The sequence below is a fragment of the Tenebrio molitor genome, chromosome 9, assembly GCF_963966145.1.
Source record: "Tenebrio molitor chromosome 9, icTenMoli1.1, whole genome shotgun sequence".
Classification (NCBI taxonomy): Eukaryota; Metazoa; Arthropoda; class Insecta; order Coleoptera; family Tenebrionidae; genus Tenebrio; species Tenebrio molitor.
Window position 1 is genome coordinate 10,162,039 of NC_091054.1, and position 16,269 is coordinate 10,178,307.

General features: G+C 44.0%; 6 protein-coding genes across 8 annotated transcripts in view; 2 read left to right on the forward strand and 4 right to left on the reverse strand.

Moving 5' to 3' along the window:
• f (forked) overlaps positions 1-9,211 on the forward strand; it is a 46,489-nt gene extending 37,278 nt beyond the window's left edge. For 2 of the 3 annotated variants that reach the window (XM_069058985.1, XM_069058983.1), the window contains exons 5-11: positions 40-144; positions 392-555; positions 606-754; positions 819-1,421; positions 6,725-7,392; positions 7,446-7,642; positions 7,695-9,211. In XM_069058985.1, the coding sequence (XP_068915086.1) occupies positions 40-144; positions 392-555; positions 606-754; positions 819-1,421; positions 6,725-7,392; positions 7,446-7,642; positions 7,695-7,929 (2,121 nt within the window). In that variant the 3' untranslated portion in view covers positions 7,930-9,211. The remainder of the gene's footprint in view (positions 1-39; positions 145-391; positions 556-605; positions 755-818; positions 1,422-6,724; positions 7,393-7,445; positions 7,643-7,694) is intronic. The other variant, XM_069058984.1, reaches the window with a different exon arrangement.
• On the reverse strand, positions 8,331-10,634 carry LOC138138901 (HUWE1-associated protein modifying stress responses). The gene is made up of 4 exons (XM_069059016.1): positions 10,257-10,634; positions 10,038-10,115; positions 9,793-9,985; positions 8,331-9,604 (listed from the first exon to the last, which is right to left on the reverse strand). Exons 1-4 carry the CDS (start codon positions 10,432-10,434, stop codon positions 9,349-9,351), a joined length of 705 nt encoding a protein of 234 aa, XP_068915117.1. The 5' UTR covers positions 10,435-10,634; the 3' UTR covers positions 8,331-9,348.
• A 136-nt stretch (positions 10,635-10,770) lies between these two features.
• Positions 10,771-11,740, reverse strand: mRpS33 (mitochondrial ribosomal protein S33). Its single transcript, XM_069059017.1, has one exon. It carries the CDS (start codon positions 11,174-11,176, stop codon positions 10,823-10,825), a length of 354 nt encoding a protein of 117 aa, XP_068915118.1. The 5' UTR covers positions 11,177-11,740; the 3' UTR covers positions 10,771-10,822.
• A 353-nt stretch (positions 11,741-12,093) lies between these two features.
• Sgsh (N-sulfoglucosamine sulfohydrolase) lies at positions 12,094-14,942 on the reverse strand. The gene is made up of 6 exons (XM_069058995.1): positions 14,156-14,942; positions 13,711-13,840; positions 13,381-13,665; positions 12,725-13,275; positions 12,504-12,676; positions 12,094-12,457 (listed from the first exon to the last, which is right to left on the reverse strand). The coding sequence occupies exons 1-6, from the start codon at positions 14,361-14,363 to the stop codon at positions 12,167-12,169; spliced, it is 1,638 nt and encodes a 545-aa protein (XP_068915096.1). The 5' UTR covers positions 14,364-14,942; the 3' UTR covers positions 12,094-12,166.
• Positions 14,437-15,018, forward strand: Pmm2 (phosphomannomutase). The gene has a single exon (XM_069058578.1). The coding sequence runs from the start codon at positions 14,437-14,439 to the stop codon at positions 15,016-15,018; it is 582 nt and encodes a 193-aa protein (XP_068914679.1).
• On the reverse strand, positions 15,007-16,223 carry LOC138138896 (methylglutaconyl-CoA hydratase, mitochondrial). The gene is made up of 2 exons (XM_069059009.1): positions 15,684-16,223; positions 15,007-15,639 (listed from the first exon to the last, which is right to left on the reverse strand). Exons 1-2 carry the CDS (start codon positions 15,955-15,957, stop codon positions 15,038-15,040), a joined length of 876 nt encoding a protein of 291 aa, XP_068915110.1. The 5' UTR covers positions 15,958-16,223; the 3' UTR covers positions 15,007-15,037.
• Between the last annotated feature and the right edge of the window lie 46 nt (positions 16,224-16,269).

A 16,269-nucleotide genomic window follows, 5' to 3' on the forward strand; every position in this document is an offset into this window, starting at 1 on the left:
TCTCTTGGAAAAATGTCACGTCATTCGTAAATTTCCCAGTGTCTGAACGTGCTCGTCCAACACGGAACCACCCCAGATTACAAGGACGGCGACCGCCCCTCCAAGCCCTGCTCCTGCACCAGGAAGAGCGACCAATCGAAAAGGGTGAGCGGCTTTACGTAACCGATAACGAAACAAAACGGACTTCAAGCTTTAATCCGATCAATTAATAGTAACGAGCGATTATTAGAAATTACTTTAATGGTACCGTACCTGGTTTTGAAACCGGTGCAATTATAACAAACTCTCTTGAGAGAAATTGTTCCGATTTTTGGTCAGTTTGGTCGACATCTTCGTCATGGTGATGTCGAAAATCATGTTGAGAATTTCGTTGTGATTTGTACTTTTGCAGGGCAACACTTTGAACGGGGACTGCTCCGCGTGCAAGCCGGTCCAGGCCGGCGACAACTCGGAACCGTTCTACTTGCACCCGCCTCCGGGGGGCAGATCCGTGGAGGCCCCCCACGCCCCCCAAGACGGCCTCTACATCAATCCGATGAACACGCACCGACACAGGTGAGAGTTACAGTTTATCGGTGCGATCTGATCGATCGATCGCCTTTCAGCGCGTCGAGTGCGTCAGAATCCAGCTCGAACGAGAGCGTCAACGAGAGCGAGTCCTTCTACCTGCACGACCCCCAGGAGGTGATCTACAACAGAGTGAAGGACCTGTTCGAGGCGACGCCACAGAGACAGCCTCTCTCTGCCCTCACAGGTACCCCACGTCCTCTCGCTCGTACCGTGTCATTGTCATTGCATTGTCCCGTCTACTTCCGCAGTAAAAGTGGAAGTGCACTCCAGCAGCAGCGGAGCCGGGTCAGACGAGAACCTCTCATCCTCCGACCTGTCGGAGCGGTCCGGCGACCACGACCACGACTACGAGGACATCTACCTGGTGCGCGAGGAGTCCACCAAGAAGACGGAAAAGCAGGCGAACGCGCGCTCGAGGTCGCGGGACAGCGGCTCGCACAGCCGCTCCGGATCGGCGAGTTCGTCCAATTCCGGGTGCAATGTCGTCGTCAAAGTCGCCCCCAAGAAGAACGAGTTCCTGCCCAAGCCCCAGAAGTACGAGAAGGTGGCGGAGAAGAGCGCCAGACCCAAGGACAGCGGATCGTCGTCGACCGTCGACGACGACGACGGAGACAAGGCCAAGTTGGCGGCGAGACACTCGATGCCGCCCAAGACGGCCAACGGTAACTCGAAGCCGCTCAAGAGGATGACGTCGGGACCGGGAGACATCTGTCCGCCTCCTCCTCCGCCACCGCCACCCAACAAGGAGGACGACGAGCCGAGGGGAGCGGAAGTGGTGGAGATCGTGGAGGAGCCGACGCTCAAGCCGTCCGAGATCGCCAAAGGGATGTGCAGGACCATGTCGGCTCTGAGTAAGTACATTGAATTTCGAGTGGACTAAGGTCTGGAGGGTCGAACGGCAACATTTTCGATTATTACGATCGGCCCTTCAAAAATTATTGTTTATTTGCGAAGCACAATTTTCCTTGATTGATTTGTGGTTTTCTTTTCTCGCTGCGAAGATAAGGTTTAATATATTCTTTCATTTTCACTCACAAATCGCAACCAGATAAAATTGCAATTTATTGAAACAATTACACTGAACAAGTTCTAATCTCCAATTTGCAGTTGACTAAATTTAGACAAAATTGCGTCAAGTGTTATCTTCTATTGACGTTTATCGTTGGACAAAATTACGATTTGGACGAATTTTACGAAAATGTCACAAATTTCGAACTTGCTGCTTCTGACGGACGGTTTTGTGAAAGTTGTAGATTTTCGATTAACAAACGCTTAAATCAAATTAAATTGATTTTACGAGAGATTAGAGTGAAATTCTAGATATCTGGTAATTGTTCAGGCACGATTTAAAGTGGTAGGTAAGTGAGTTTTATTCAAAAATTCTACATATTGTACAATTTGAATCTATGTATACAATAAAATATACGGAGCTTTGAAAAAGCAACTTTTACAGTTAGTAAGCGCCATAAAAACACTATGAAATACTATGAACACTGTATCGCTGAGAACAGTACATGTAGTCATGTACTCATATCGGTATAACTCGTTTAAAGAAGTGTTTTATTAAAAATTTTCTCTACATCGTTAGTAGGCAGAAATTACAATGTTGAGTTAAAATCTCAATTTAAATTTTCCTGCAAGTAAAAAAAAAAGATTCCAAAATTTTATTCGAACCATTTTATTAAAAATTGTAAAGTACAGAAATTAGAATTATTGTAGAAGGAATCTTTTCCGAACCTTTTCGATTAATTATTTACTCAAAGAAAATTACGCAAATTAAAAACATTTCTTGAAAAGAAAAAGAAATAAATAAAGAGCTATCAAATTAATTTGTAATCGAGTTATCCATGAATCCGAAATCGTATATCGTTACTTACTCCACGCTCCAATAAACACAGATCAATCGCAAAAGACATACGGATTCAAATCCATGGATGACTCGATTACAAATTAATTTGATCGCTCAATATTTTACCAAAGTACAACAACACAAATTTGACAGATACGAGCAGATCTGTCGGGCGTTTTTTTTAAATTTCACCTCATAGTAGGCGTTGAAGAGTAGATTGTGAACGCAGTATACCTACAGGTTACGGATCACCGTTCAGCTATTTAAATCTTACGTTTTAGACAAATGGTGCGTTCACAATCGACTCTTCAACGCCTACTACGAGGTGAAATTTAAAAAAACACCCGATACAAAAGCTGAAAATGGTAGCTTATTTCACTCGCGTTTTAAACTGGCCCACTCGCACTCACGCCAAAAAAAGCCCAATTTACACAAGGATGAGTTGAATACAAGTTTTTTTTTGTTCGACGACCAAATCGCTTAAAATCTTTAAAATTAGCTTGACGTTTTGTTTTGACAATTTGTGACATTTATCAAAATACGCTCAGACAGGAGAAAATTCTCAAATTCTGAGTGTCGAACAAAAAAAAAAACATTTTAAATATACCTATAAACAAATATTAAATTTTAATATACAGGGTGATTCCTAAAAACCTCGCATGCTCTAACTCCGATTTCAAAAAAAAAAGCAAATAGACACGATTGTTCGAGTAAGTACACTTCTATTCAAAAAAAAAGCGTACACGTATTGAGAGCTAATGTAAATGGGGATAAAATTAATTAATCGTTTCCAAGAAAACGTATCACGGTATTACTGTCATTTTGTATGTATGTCAAATGTGTGAAAATTACTTTTTATAAATTTTTAAATTGTTGTTAGATTGTTGACAGTCGCCTTTTTCTATAAATTTACGAATAAAGGTTTGAGTTGTGTTTGTAGTAATTCAGTAATTGGTAATAGGTACTTGCCTAATAAATAAGGCAAAATATTTACACACATTAAAATCTCTGAAAAATACATCGATAAAATCCAGCTATCAGCATGGGTTTTGTTACAGGTTTCTAAGTAACAACAATTAAAGGATAGGTTTACAATATGGCAATCTAACCAAAATTGTGCTCAGTACTTGTACGCTTTTTTTTTTAATAGAAGTGTACATACTACGAGACCGTATTAATTTGGATTTTTTTCCACATTAATGTGAACGCGATAATTTTTTTTTTTTTTCAAATGTATACCTAGGTACATGTTTTTATTTAGTATGGTAGAGGTTTTTTTTTCTAAATCAAATGATATCTAATAACTTGACCTTGAAGTAATATTACGGAAAAAAAAATTAAAATATTTTATTAAAATAATCGGGTGTCCAATAACAAAATTTAGCGTGCTTTGGAAAACATTAAACGATAAATGTCATTTAAGTGTCAATATCAGTTTCATTAAAATTTTCAGTTGTTTTATGATTCGAATTTATAATTTTTGTGTGAAATAACATAGTGATCATGGGTAATAATGAACTCACTGAACTTTCAGGGAATACTTCTTTTTCATTTTTATAAATTTAGTGTTTTGTAAGGTCAGATTTGGAGAATTTCAAATCGGGAGTTTCTGCATATTTTTGGGAACAATATACACAGACAAAAACTTATTGACTCTTTATCTATTCAGCATAATTAGTAATTACATTTTATCATAAAACACGTACAGTTGCGGAATTAAAATTTCGGGCACTATTTTTCTGTCACTTCAACAAAATCTCTGTAAAGCACCTTCTACTGTCATCATGACTGACATTAAATCATCGCTTTGATATGTTGCCTACCCGTTATTATGTCACAAATGATAATTTTTGAATGGCAAAAAGACAAAAACATGACAAGAGTAAAAAATAAGGTTATTAACGTAAAGGTTGTTTTAGAGTTTATACCATGACACTGACAAGTGACAATAGTGCCCGAAATTTTAATTCCGCAACTGTACTATGGCGGACAATAGATTTAGGCGGGCAAATTTCTAACATTTCAAAAAAGTCAATACAAGCGACCCTTTATTGTCATTATGACTGATGTGTTAGTTTGTCAAACTGTAGGTGCTCAAGCTGTTTGGCGTTTTCTTCGCCCTTTTCGTAACTTACAGATCATGACACACTACCATAACTGATTTGTAGTAGGTACGGTCGGTGGACAAATAAAACTGGGACACTTAAAATTTAATCTATGCAAATCAGACCATTGAATTGTCAATATATTTGTCAGTGTCTATATAATATGTCATACCAAAGTTAACCTATTTGTGATAAAGCCGTAATTAAACGATGCAAATTTGTAAATTTTGACTTATGTGATTGTCATTTTTGTCCCAGTTTTATTTGTCCATCGACTGTACGTATTTCACTCTGGTGCACGCTTCTTTTCCCAATTTTAATTTTGATTATGGCTGTCACGATGACAAGAATGTCAAAAATCGAAAATGGGGTTAGTTGAACATAACATTTTGATGTCAAGCCAATGACAGGCCGGCCTAAATTTATTGTACACCATAGTACTGGTCACAAGACATTGAAAAAAATTCGTCCTGATTTATAAAACACTCTTCCACGGCACTTACTCCCATTTCATTTCGAGCAAATTCCTTCCCTTATTCTTCGAACGCAAATTGTTCATTATTATTATTACGTTTCCCTCGACACTGGTGTTGTTCAAGAATTCAATTTAACCATCTAGACTGAGAGAATAGAGGTAGGTAGTAGAGCGTCTTTATCGTTTGAAAGCAGACAGAAAAATATTGTCCAAATGTATACGAGTATAAATAGAAACTTTTTTCTGAGTACAAATAAAAAATTCGTGGATTTTACTTCGAGCAAAATTAATTCATCAACAAAAAAAAGGTAAGGGGTGGCTGTGGAAAACAAAAACTCTGTTACCTGTCAGTTGTAAAATTTCCGTGATTTTATTAAAAAAAAAAGGGTTTCGACTCCAGAACACAAAATATTCATGACAGAATCCCATTTTCGAAATAAGAACGAAACTGGTTTGTTGGAGATGCGTCGCACGTTTTTAGAGATTTTCCTTCCTCCAGGCTCCCTCTACAATTTTTTTTTTGTTGATCATATTAAACAGAAAAATTATATATTGAATAATTTTGCTAAAAGACTTAAATTTCATAATACATATACAAAGTGTCTCTAAAAGAACGTAGGTAGGTATATCAAGAGTCTTGTGGAATTGTGCGGTTATTAAATCTTAACGTCAATTATTGTGCTTTCGACGTCTTAGTTGTTTTGCTTGTGATTTTCTCAGTTTTTCTATATTCTAATTAATTTTTATCTTGCAACAGTCTTTATTAAAAGCCTGTCATTAATGGACTTACATAATCTCTGTTTTTCTAGTTGCCACCACAATATGCTATAGAGCGGCAAAAATCAAATAAATTCGTATTTCACAGGTCCTACACGTTCTTTTAGAGACACTTTGTACATATAAACTTGCAAAAAAAAAGTAACGACAGTTCGCTCATTTGACGGGTCTTCCATCACCGACACACGCCGGAATAACAGTATATAGACGTTCCAACAGATAGCTTTAATTGATCATCACCGGTTACAACATTTATCTGCAATCCAATGAATCACAACGGATTCGATGCCATCAGATAAACACGGTGCGACTCGAAGGAATCACGGCTCGTCATTGTGTAACGATTTAATCACCGACCAGATAATCCGACTAACGTTATCACATCGCGATAACGGAAGACGTCCTCCTCATCGATTTGTTTTGTTTTGCTTTATGTTTGTCGAAATGCAGTTTTCCGTGCACCGACACGTTTCTTCGAGCCGGTGTCACACGGTGGCCATGGGGGTCACGGCGAGCACGTTTTTACTGGAATCGTGCCCGTAACACGGTTGTCCGTCCCAAACGTTAATTTACTGTTAAATAAGAGTTTTCGGTGTGACTCGGTTGCAGTTATAATTGGGATCGCATCAATATTAAACGCGGAACGCTCCAAAAATTTGCCGACGACCCAATTTTGTTTGCGTCTCATTATCAACACACACTCGGCTAATTGGACCGTCGAAAAACAAAAAAGACTGCCGGCACGACGACAGCCGAGAGGAGGGAAGAACACATGTTTTAATTGAACATCCACACAATTTCACTCTTATAACACTTACCAATCAAACCAGAAATAATAAGAGGTTCCGTCGAGGAGGCAACGTCGCCGCTCCGTCTTTTTCCGTTTCATTATAATTACAAATGTCCGAGTGAGAGGCGAATAATTTCATGGTACCACTTCTCTTTCAGCTACCAAACGGCTCAATTCCTCCTGCTCGGACCTGACCATTGTCAGTCTGAGCACGGATACCGACGACGCGGAGAAGCACGCTCCCAACCTGGTGAACAAGCAGAGGGTGCTGCCCTTCATCCCTCCCAGCTTCCCCGGCAGCGCCGACTCCAACAACCTCATCAAGCCCTCCGAGTACTTGAAGAGCATCAGCGACAAGCGCTCCTCCACCTCGTCCCTCAGGAGCAACTCGGAGAGCGAGGAGGCGGTCATGACCGTGGAGGAGAAGGACGACGCCAGAGTGGGACCGCCGCCGCCGCCCCTTCCCGTCGACTCCGCCCCCAACAAGACCGACACCAACACCGACACCGCCAAGAAACAGCAGCAACCCCTGTCGGCCATCAGCATCCAGGACCTGAACTCGGTGCAGCTGCGCAGGACCGACAAGATGGTCGCCTCGAAGACGTTCTCGGCGCCGACGAGGAGTCTGAGTTTGCAGTGCTTGCAAAGCGAGCCCTACCTGGCCCAGAAGACCGACCTCATAGCCGAGCTCAAGCTCTCCAGGGACATCCCCGGCATCAAAAAGCTGAAGATCGAGCGGGCCAAAGTGGAGGAGAGCAAAGAGAAGGAGATGTACACCGAGATCTCCAAGCAGTTCACAGCGACCAAATTCGTGGAGAAGGTGAGTGTGCGTGTGTGTGATTGTGTGAAGTGCGGTGTAACCGCACGCGCGCATTGCAGATCCCCGACAAAGACAACACCGGCAACGTCATACCGGCGTGGAAGCGCCAGATGTTGGCGAAGAAAGCGGCCGAGCGAGCGCGGAAAGAGCTCGAGGAGCAGATGTTGCGCGAGGCGGAAGAGAAGCGCTTGCAGGCCATACCGCAGTGGAAGCGCCAGCTGATGCTGAAGAAGGAGGAGGCGGAACACAGGATCAGGTGAGTGAGCCAGGAAAATTAGAGTGTGGTGCGTGACACGGTGTGCGACCAGGTCGACCATCTACACCCCCAAAGTGGTGGACGACCCGCGCGCCCTCAAGATCCACGAGGCGCACGAGTGCCTCAAACAGGACAAACCCACGGAAGACTTCAACAACAACGAAAGCGCAAAGGAGGACGCCACCGCTCCCCACACGGAAGAGGAAGAACCCGACGAAGACGCTAACATAATACCCTGGCGGGCGCAGCTCAGGAAAACAAACAGCAAACTCAACCTGCTGGACTAGTGATCGAACGGAGCTCCACCGGAACGGCTCCGTTTTGTTACTGTGTAGTTATGTAAATCGTTGTTATCTATATTCATAGTCTATCCAAGTGGCTAATTTAATCGACTTAACTGTAAACTTGACAGATGCAATACTAGACTTAAGTTAAGACAAGTCAACTATGTGATGTATGTTTTGTATTAGTATTTTAACGTAGGTAGTGCAGTTTTAGCGACAAATGACTGACGCGATTAAATTATTTAAAGGAAACAATTGCAGAAGGTTCGGGAAAATTCAGCTTCGGTACTCAGATTTCTGAACATTTTAGTAGTTAGTGGATTTGTAACATGTAGCCGCTTTCACACACAATAAACGTCCAAAAATCAAGGGGGATTGTTTTTGTTTTTGCTGCTAGACACCACTTAGACCAATATAATATATTTAGACCAATAATTTACAGAATAATTACATCACTGAAGCAATAAAAAAACATTGTATCATCTTAAAAATTTAAATAGTTGGAAAAAGTGAAACAAAGTAACAAGAAAATTAAATAAATATGTGCAAGTATTCGTACAGTTTAGCAACACTTGTTGAAAATGACGACCTAAACGTACAAGAAAACAACAATCGTATGAATACAAGATAAATCAATATAAATCGCTATGTAGATCGCATTTGGTTCACCTGAGACTCGGCATGGTTCCAAAATGAAGTGTGGCGGCGCTAGTGTCGCTACTGTGACCTCGACCTCGCGGTAACAAATGAACGTAAGAAATGGCAGTCTGTGTCGTACGAATTCATTCGATTCTCGAAAATCGTGGAAGGCTTCACTTACGCGATATAAAAAATCCACCGAGGCACCTCTAGAATTTTATAATGATTTGTCTCATAGTTGTAAAAATCAATGAGAATTTTCAACAAGCATTTAACAAAAAAGAAAACTTATATACAATTTAGCGATGGCCAATTTTCCAACGGTTATTTTCCATTGCCTTATGATCTATCAAATTAAACTACTCAAGTGTTTTAATTATGGATTCGTCCCACCGCTCGAATTATCCTGCGCGACGCACTTTACTTTTTCCGAGTCTTGATTTTTTAAATTTTCTTTTGAACAAAGTGTGACCAGTGTCAGTTTTGAATTCGGTTATTCCAGATTACGTGAAAGAGTCGGCTCGTTTATACAAATTGTACAACATCCTCGATCCCGGAAAAACAACAAACAAAAACAAAATTTGAGATTATCGACGCCTTCCTGATTTGAATCATACAAACAAATAAAAACAAACAAAAAAAAAAACCAACGAGAAATAAACGTGTTCAACTATCACAGACTCAAAGAAAAAAAAAAATTAAGAGCACCAAAACAAAAACGTAAACTCATACGGAAGGCAACTTCAACTGTTGAACGAGTAGGAAATCTGCAGGAGTGGTGTTTCACATGTATCGAGGTCTCTTTTGTTGCGTAGGACTGTCCATTGTTACATCGGATGGGCTGGCTGGTCTCTTACAGTGCCTGGCCATCTCGCCCGTAATGAAAGCGCACAGGTCGGGCCCGCGGGCGATGCAGGACAGCGGTGACCTCGCTAGGGCCTCCCTGAACGTGTGCAGCTCCGTGTTCAGACCGAGAGATTCGGGCGGCGACACCCCCGGCGGCGGCGATATGTTCCTAGGTCGCGGAGACATGGGGATCCTGCCAAAGCGACAACCGTAAAACGTCAAACCAAAATAGAAAGGGAGAGGACCGGAACGACGAGAAAGGAGCCAGGAGGCGGTCACAATAGACAAATGTCATTTCCAAAGTGCTGATAAGGCGGGATTGAGCGATCACGTGATGTGTACAGATGGATCGGGCGCGTTTGATAAAAAGGGTTGACTGACCTGTGGTGGGTGTGGTGGTGGTACTGGTGGTGGTTGGGCTTGGGTGGAAGTTTTCCCGAGAGGTAGGCCAGCAGGTCCTCCCTGCAGATCAAGCGCCGTTTTCTCTTGGCCCAGTTGAGTATTTCCTTGTTCCGCTTTTGGTATCCGCTCTGTTTGGCCAAGTCGCTCGACTTCCGCAGCCCGTCCGAAGATTCTGAAAGATTGTCGTGAGAGGAAAAAATCGGACGGGGCCGCGACCTTCGTACCTTTGTAGAGTGAAGTGACCGTCCCCGCAGCCGTCTGAAACTGCAGCCAGAGCGTCGCCGGCTCCCCCGTTACCCGATCTGCGGAAAAGAAACACTCGATTACGCCACGAGGAGCGACTGCACAGCTGATCGCTGATCAATAGAATGTCAACAAGATGTCGGTGGTCGAGAAAAAATCCGCCCACCCCGGCGTCGGGATGGGGGCGGCACGAGACTCACCACGATACAACTGTGCTATAGCTGCGGCGGAATCCTGAAAGGCAGTCCATATTCTGGTGTGGGAATTTTCGGATTCGTCACGAAGGGATTGCTCGTAGTCCGGCTGCTCGTCCACGGAATCGGCACACTGTTGCTCCCATCCCGACAACCACGATTCACCGTCTCCGTCACCGTTCATTTCACCAAGTTAAAAGGGCTTCACAGAACACAAAGGGATTTCTTACAACTACGCGATAACTTTCAGCTACACACGGCCATGTTTGACGAATTGACAGATTGCGGAAAACAGGCTTGCCAACATCCTGACGCAACATCACCACACCAAAAATCGCCATCTTTAATTCTTCATTCAAATCGAATTATTACAAAAACCCAAAAACTTTATCCTAAACTGGAAAAACATTCTTTCCCATTCGCGCAACATATCAAACTTAATTCATATTTCGATAACTTTCCCCTGACGCAGCTGAAAAAAAGTGCGAACATCTCCGCAAGGACAAGCATACATACGTGCTGATATTTAACAAAATTTATTTAAAACGAAAAAACAAGACTATTCCAACTCTCTATTCTTCTTTGGGCGGCTGTTTCGACCTCACTTGTCTCTTGGGCTTCGCCTTGCCCCGAAGTACCCTCATCCTCTCCATCTCCTCTTGAAAATCGGCATGTTCGTCCCTGTACAGTCCGTAATGTCTCAACTTTATCATCAACCACCCCGTCTCGACGTGTCTGGGGTAGTAATGCGTCACTTCCCTTCGCAAATTGAGCGGTTTTTCGCTGAACATCCGGACCACCTTCATTGACTTGGAGTTGGTCGGTCGGGCAACTTCACCGAATATGCGATTGCTGAGTCGCAACATTCGTCTCGCATATTCCGTCGACAGTTTTGTTAAATCTGCGTATTTAGCGTAACGACTCATTTCTTTTCGATAGTAGAAAAATCAAAAAGTGGGGTTATGACACCGACTGTCTTGGGGGGAGAGGGCGACAGATGGCGCTGAGTGGAACGAAGAATTAAATTATATTTATCCTGATGACGACAGATGATATTTGTACACTTAAAATAGACAAATTCAATTTCCACTTTTTTGGTGCAAATTGGCAAAATGGATCAGTTTTGAAAAAAAAAAACTTTCCAATCTGCAATACCGACAAAAACGTCAAATTTGACAGGTTGATTGTTGATAAATAAGGTTAGGCGTAATTGTTTACAAGTGAGTCAGCCGCATTATGTACAATTAAGTGCCGCATTAAGTAAGTCCCCGTTGTGTAAATCCGAGATTTAACAGGGCAAACATTCCAGATAACAAGTTTCTAAAATGAATTACTTCTGTGATGTGGCATTTTCGGCAGTCAAATAATTTGTTGATATTTTGTGTCTTAATCCTATCTGCAGGTTTTATGTTGCACTTTAAAATCTTGTACAATAAACACCAAAAACACTTGAGGATACAAGAAATACAAGAAAGAGTGAGTACAAAATGTGGCCTTGACCAACCATAATTGACAGACTTGCAGATGACCGAAATTGCCAACACTATACACACTGTGGAAGGAGTGGCAAACACCACAGACTTTTTAATCAAGAGACTAGAGAAGACTGTGAAGCGCAAACCTTACAGAGCTAAACTGAAAAGAATGAGATGACAGTGATTGATTTTACCAACACCTTTGACTTACAAAGCTTCTAAAGTCAATTCAATCCTTACTAAATCGCTTTAGTTTAACTAATTTGTTGGTTCATTGGAAAATTTTAGCTGTTGTTGACTAATTTATTGGAATGTTGAGTGTGGTACTAGCACAAATTAGCCAGGAATGGATTTAAATAAATGCCATATTTATATAGATGTTTTATAAAGTAATTGTTTAGAAAATGTGACAATAAATATATTTTTGTGTTTCTTACGCGTTCACATGTTCTCCAAAGGCATACATTGCGGATTATTTCTGTAATTCCCCTTGTTTTCTAAGACCGCGTGCGGGGAGCAAATCCAAGGATCACTGGTCACATTCTGCCACTGGAACAACCTCAACTCCAACTCTTTCATGATGACCTTGTAATCATTTTTCCCCGCCAGATTGTTCAATTCCTCCGGGTCGTGTTTCAAATCGTACAACTCCCATTCCGGCCTGTTGTAATACTCCTTCAGAGTTTTGAACCAGTACAGATTTTCTTTGTTTCTGGTGCGGTTCAAAATGCCCTGAAAACACACAATTCAGATGCGTTCAACCAATCGCTCGATTTACTTGAAACGTGGGGGACAAGTAGAAGTCTTGGTCGATGGGAAAGGCGCTCTGGTAGTTCAAATTGTGGATCAGTTTGTAGCGGTGCGTTCTGATCATGCGCATCGGGTAATACATCGTGACCTCGTGCAGAACGTGGCTGGCGAACACTGCCTCCCCTGTGGTGTTCTTGGGTTCTACAAGCGACCAAAAAATTTACGCCGACTCTCGATACTCTGCAAAACCTTTGTCTAGAAGAGGTAAAAGACTGCGTCCTGTCAGAACGGGGTCTGCTTCGATTTCGTTGGTCTCTTGGGTGATGTTGTACCAATCCAGGACTGTCGGGACCACGTCTAGAAGGCTCGTTAAGGAATAGGTGACTTGATAGCGCCGTTCGGTGTGCAGCGGCGACGAAATCAACATAGGCTCGGCTATACCAGAATCGTAAAAATTCGTTCTACCGTTGGGGAACGGAATTCCGTTGTCTGAACTGTAAATAACTAGAGTGTCATCCTCGTGGCCTGAATCTTTCAGTTCTTGCAACACCAGTCCCACCCCTTGGTCGAGTCGCGAGATCGTGGTGTACTGAGCGGCGACATCTTTCCGCGCCTCTATCGTGTTAGGTATATAGTAGGGCAATTCGAGTTCGTCAAATTGGTAGTAAATAGGGTGCCAATCCGGTATCAAACCCATACCTTCGTCCCCGTTGCCGAAATGTTGACAAAACTCGCCGTATTCCGGATTGGTGTGGCCGCAACGGTGCGGATCGTGGAAAGCCACGTAAAGGAAGAAAGGCCTGAAAGGGGCACGCTTAATCGAGCAAAAACGAGATGTGAGTGTGCCGTGACGAGCTGACCCAAGCGCGTCACGGCATACTCAAATCGCGTTCGTTTTGTGTTACTCCGTCGAGTTGTTCAGAAACTCTCTGGTCAACAATTTGATGTGCGTGATGTTTCGGCCCACTTGCAGGATCGAGTTGTTCTCTTCGGTTTGTTCGTAGTCGAAAGAGTAGGTGTTAGGGGGCCCCACGTGCTTCTTCCCAATGATCCCGGTTCTGATTCCGCGATCCCTCAGGATGTTGGGCAGCGAGCGGACGTTCGTGAACGAGTCGAAGTGATTCTCGGCTTGGTGCAGTCCGTACATGCCGTTCTGGTGCGCCGGCATCCCAGTCAGCAGCGCCGCACGGCTACAATCGCAATTTTCAATGGATTCGAAAAGTTCAGGGACCTACCTTGGGGAACAACTGCTCACCGAGGTGTAAGCGTTGTTGAAAATCAAACTTTTTTTGGCCAACGCGTCCAGATTCGGCGTCTGGCAGATCTTGTTCCTGTACACTCCCATTTCGAAGCCCCCATCGTCGGCTTAAACAATTTTCGTTCAAATTTTGCGCCACCGCCTTAACCTCACTTTTCACGATTGACATTTGTAGATGATCGCTCGAGATAACGAGTGACGTGTTGGGAGTCGTTTAAAATATAAATCGATCGTAAAATAAGCGACACATATGATTTTGCCCCCGTCAAAACAATTTCGTTGAATGGCCCAGTTCAAATACTACGAATACGCTACTGCCCTAACCTCACTTTTTCACGTTTGACATTTGTAGATAAGAATCACTCGAGATAATGAAGTGACGTGTCAGAAGTGGTTTGTAAGGTAAATTGTGCGTAACTCACCTAAAATAAGCAGCACGTTCAATTTTTTACCAGTTTCGGCGTAAACCGTCGACGAAATTAGCAGTAAGAAGGCTAAACCGGCCGTGTCCATCTTGCAATTTGGAGCGAAATTCAAAATGTCTCCCAAAAAAATCTTGTGTCTTTTCGACGTGGACGGCACGCTGACCAAGGCCCGACAGTCGATCAGCCGAGAACTGGACGAGTTCATCCAAACAAAGCTGAAACCGTTGTGCACGTTGGGCCTAGTCGGGGGGTCAGACTTCAAGAAGATCGCTGAACAGATGAACGGCGATGACGTGATCTTCCGCTTCGACTACGTCTTCCCCGAGAACGGACTCGTCCAGTACAAGTTCGGCAAGGAGGTGGAGCGCCAGAGCATCCAGAAATTCATGGGGGAGGAGAAACTCCAAAAATTTATAAACTACACCCTGAGCTATCTGTCCACGGTGGTGCTCCCGGTGAAGCGGGGCACGTTCGTCGAGCTACGCGCCGGGATGCTCAACATCTCCCCGATAGGACGGTCGTGCTCGCAAGAGGAGCGCGAGAGCTTCGAAAAGTACGACAAAGAGTACAACGTGAGGCAGACGATGATCGACTCTCTGAAGAAGCGCTTTCCCGACATCGGCCTGGCGTACAGTATAGGAGGGCAGATCAGCTTCGACGTATTCCCGAAAGGCTGGGACAAGACTTACTGCTTGCGCCACCTGGAGAGCGAGGGCTACGACGAAATACACTTCTTCGGCGACAAAACGGACAAAGGGGGCAACGACTACGAGATCTACAACGATCCCAGAACGATAGGACACAAAGTGATGAATCCCGAAGACACCAGAAAACAACTCGAACAACTGTTCAATCTATGATCTATTTTATTAAATAAATTTATTGGCCAGTATATTGTGGCTTCCTCTTTTCGTTGAACGCCTGCAGCCCTTCCTGTCTGTCCTGCGTGGGGATCAACTGCGCGTAACACGCCTCTTCGATCGCCAACCCCGAGCCCACGTCCACTTGCATCCCCTTGTTGATCGCTCTCTTGGCCATCCGCACAGCCACAGGTCCATTCGGCAGGATCTCCCTCGCCAAATCCAGCGATTTAAGATAAGCCGCGTCCCCGCTGGAGTTCTGCGCCACCACGTGATTCACGATGCCCAGATTGTAGGCGGCGCCACCATCGATCACTCGCGCCGTGTAGATCAACTCTTTGGCGACGGCGGGGTTGATGAGGCGCGGCAGTCTCTGCGTGCCCCCGGCTCCGGGGATGATCGCCAGGCGGCTCTCCACCAGCCCCATCTTGGCGTCGCTGGCGGCCACCCGGATGTCGCACGCCAGAGCCATCTCGAGGCCGCCACCCAGCGCCAGTCCGTCGACGGCGCCGATCACCGGGACCGGCAAATCGCAGATCTGGTCCATCAGGCTCCTGAGTCCCGCGACGAAGAGTCCCACTTGTTCGCGAGGCATCGTCGCGCGCTCCTTCAGGTCGGCGCCTGGAAGATCACTTGAAGGACGGTCGGACAAACCGGGGATTTACCTGCGCAGAAGACTCCCGGAACTAAACTCCTCAGCACCACAACCCTAGCCTGAGCGTCGAATGTGACCTTCTGGAGGGCGCTCTTGATCTGCTCCACCAGACCCGCGCTCAGAGCGTTCTTCTGTTTGGGCCTGTTGAACCCGAACACCACGATCCCCTTGTCGGCGCCATCTAGGTTTTGGTAGACTAAATCGGGGCGAGCCTCCGAGATTTTTCGGACGCTCTGTATATACAAACTTTTCGGAATTTTCTGGACGGATCTTATCAGCAACATGTTGCCGTCGAAAAAAAAGTTAGGTTATGTGACTTTGCTCGCCTAAAAATCGGCAAATCATCGTGTCGGGGTCAAATGTCGCCCCAACAAACTCGAGACGAGTTAATGACGACCCAATTGGTAAAAAAACCATTTATTTTGCGCTGTAGTAAAATAACAATAACAAATAATGTACACAGTTGAGGTATTAATAATTTGAGAACACACAGAAGCTGCTTCTTGAAACTCTTACTCTAAGGCATCTCATTACTGAAAATAAATAACACGTACGTATTTTATTTACAAATCGGCGTGCTAACTCGGTTTTAAAAT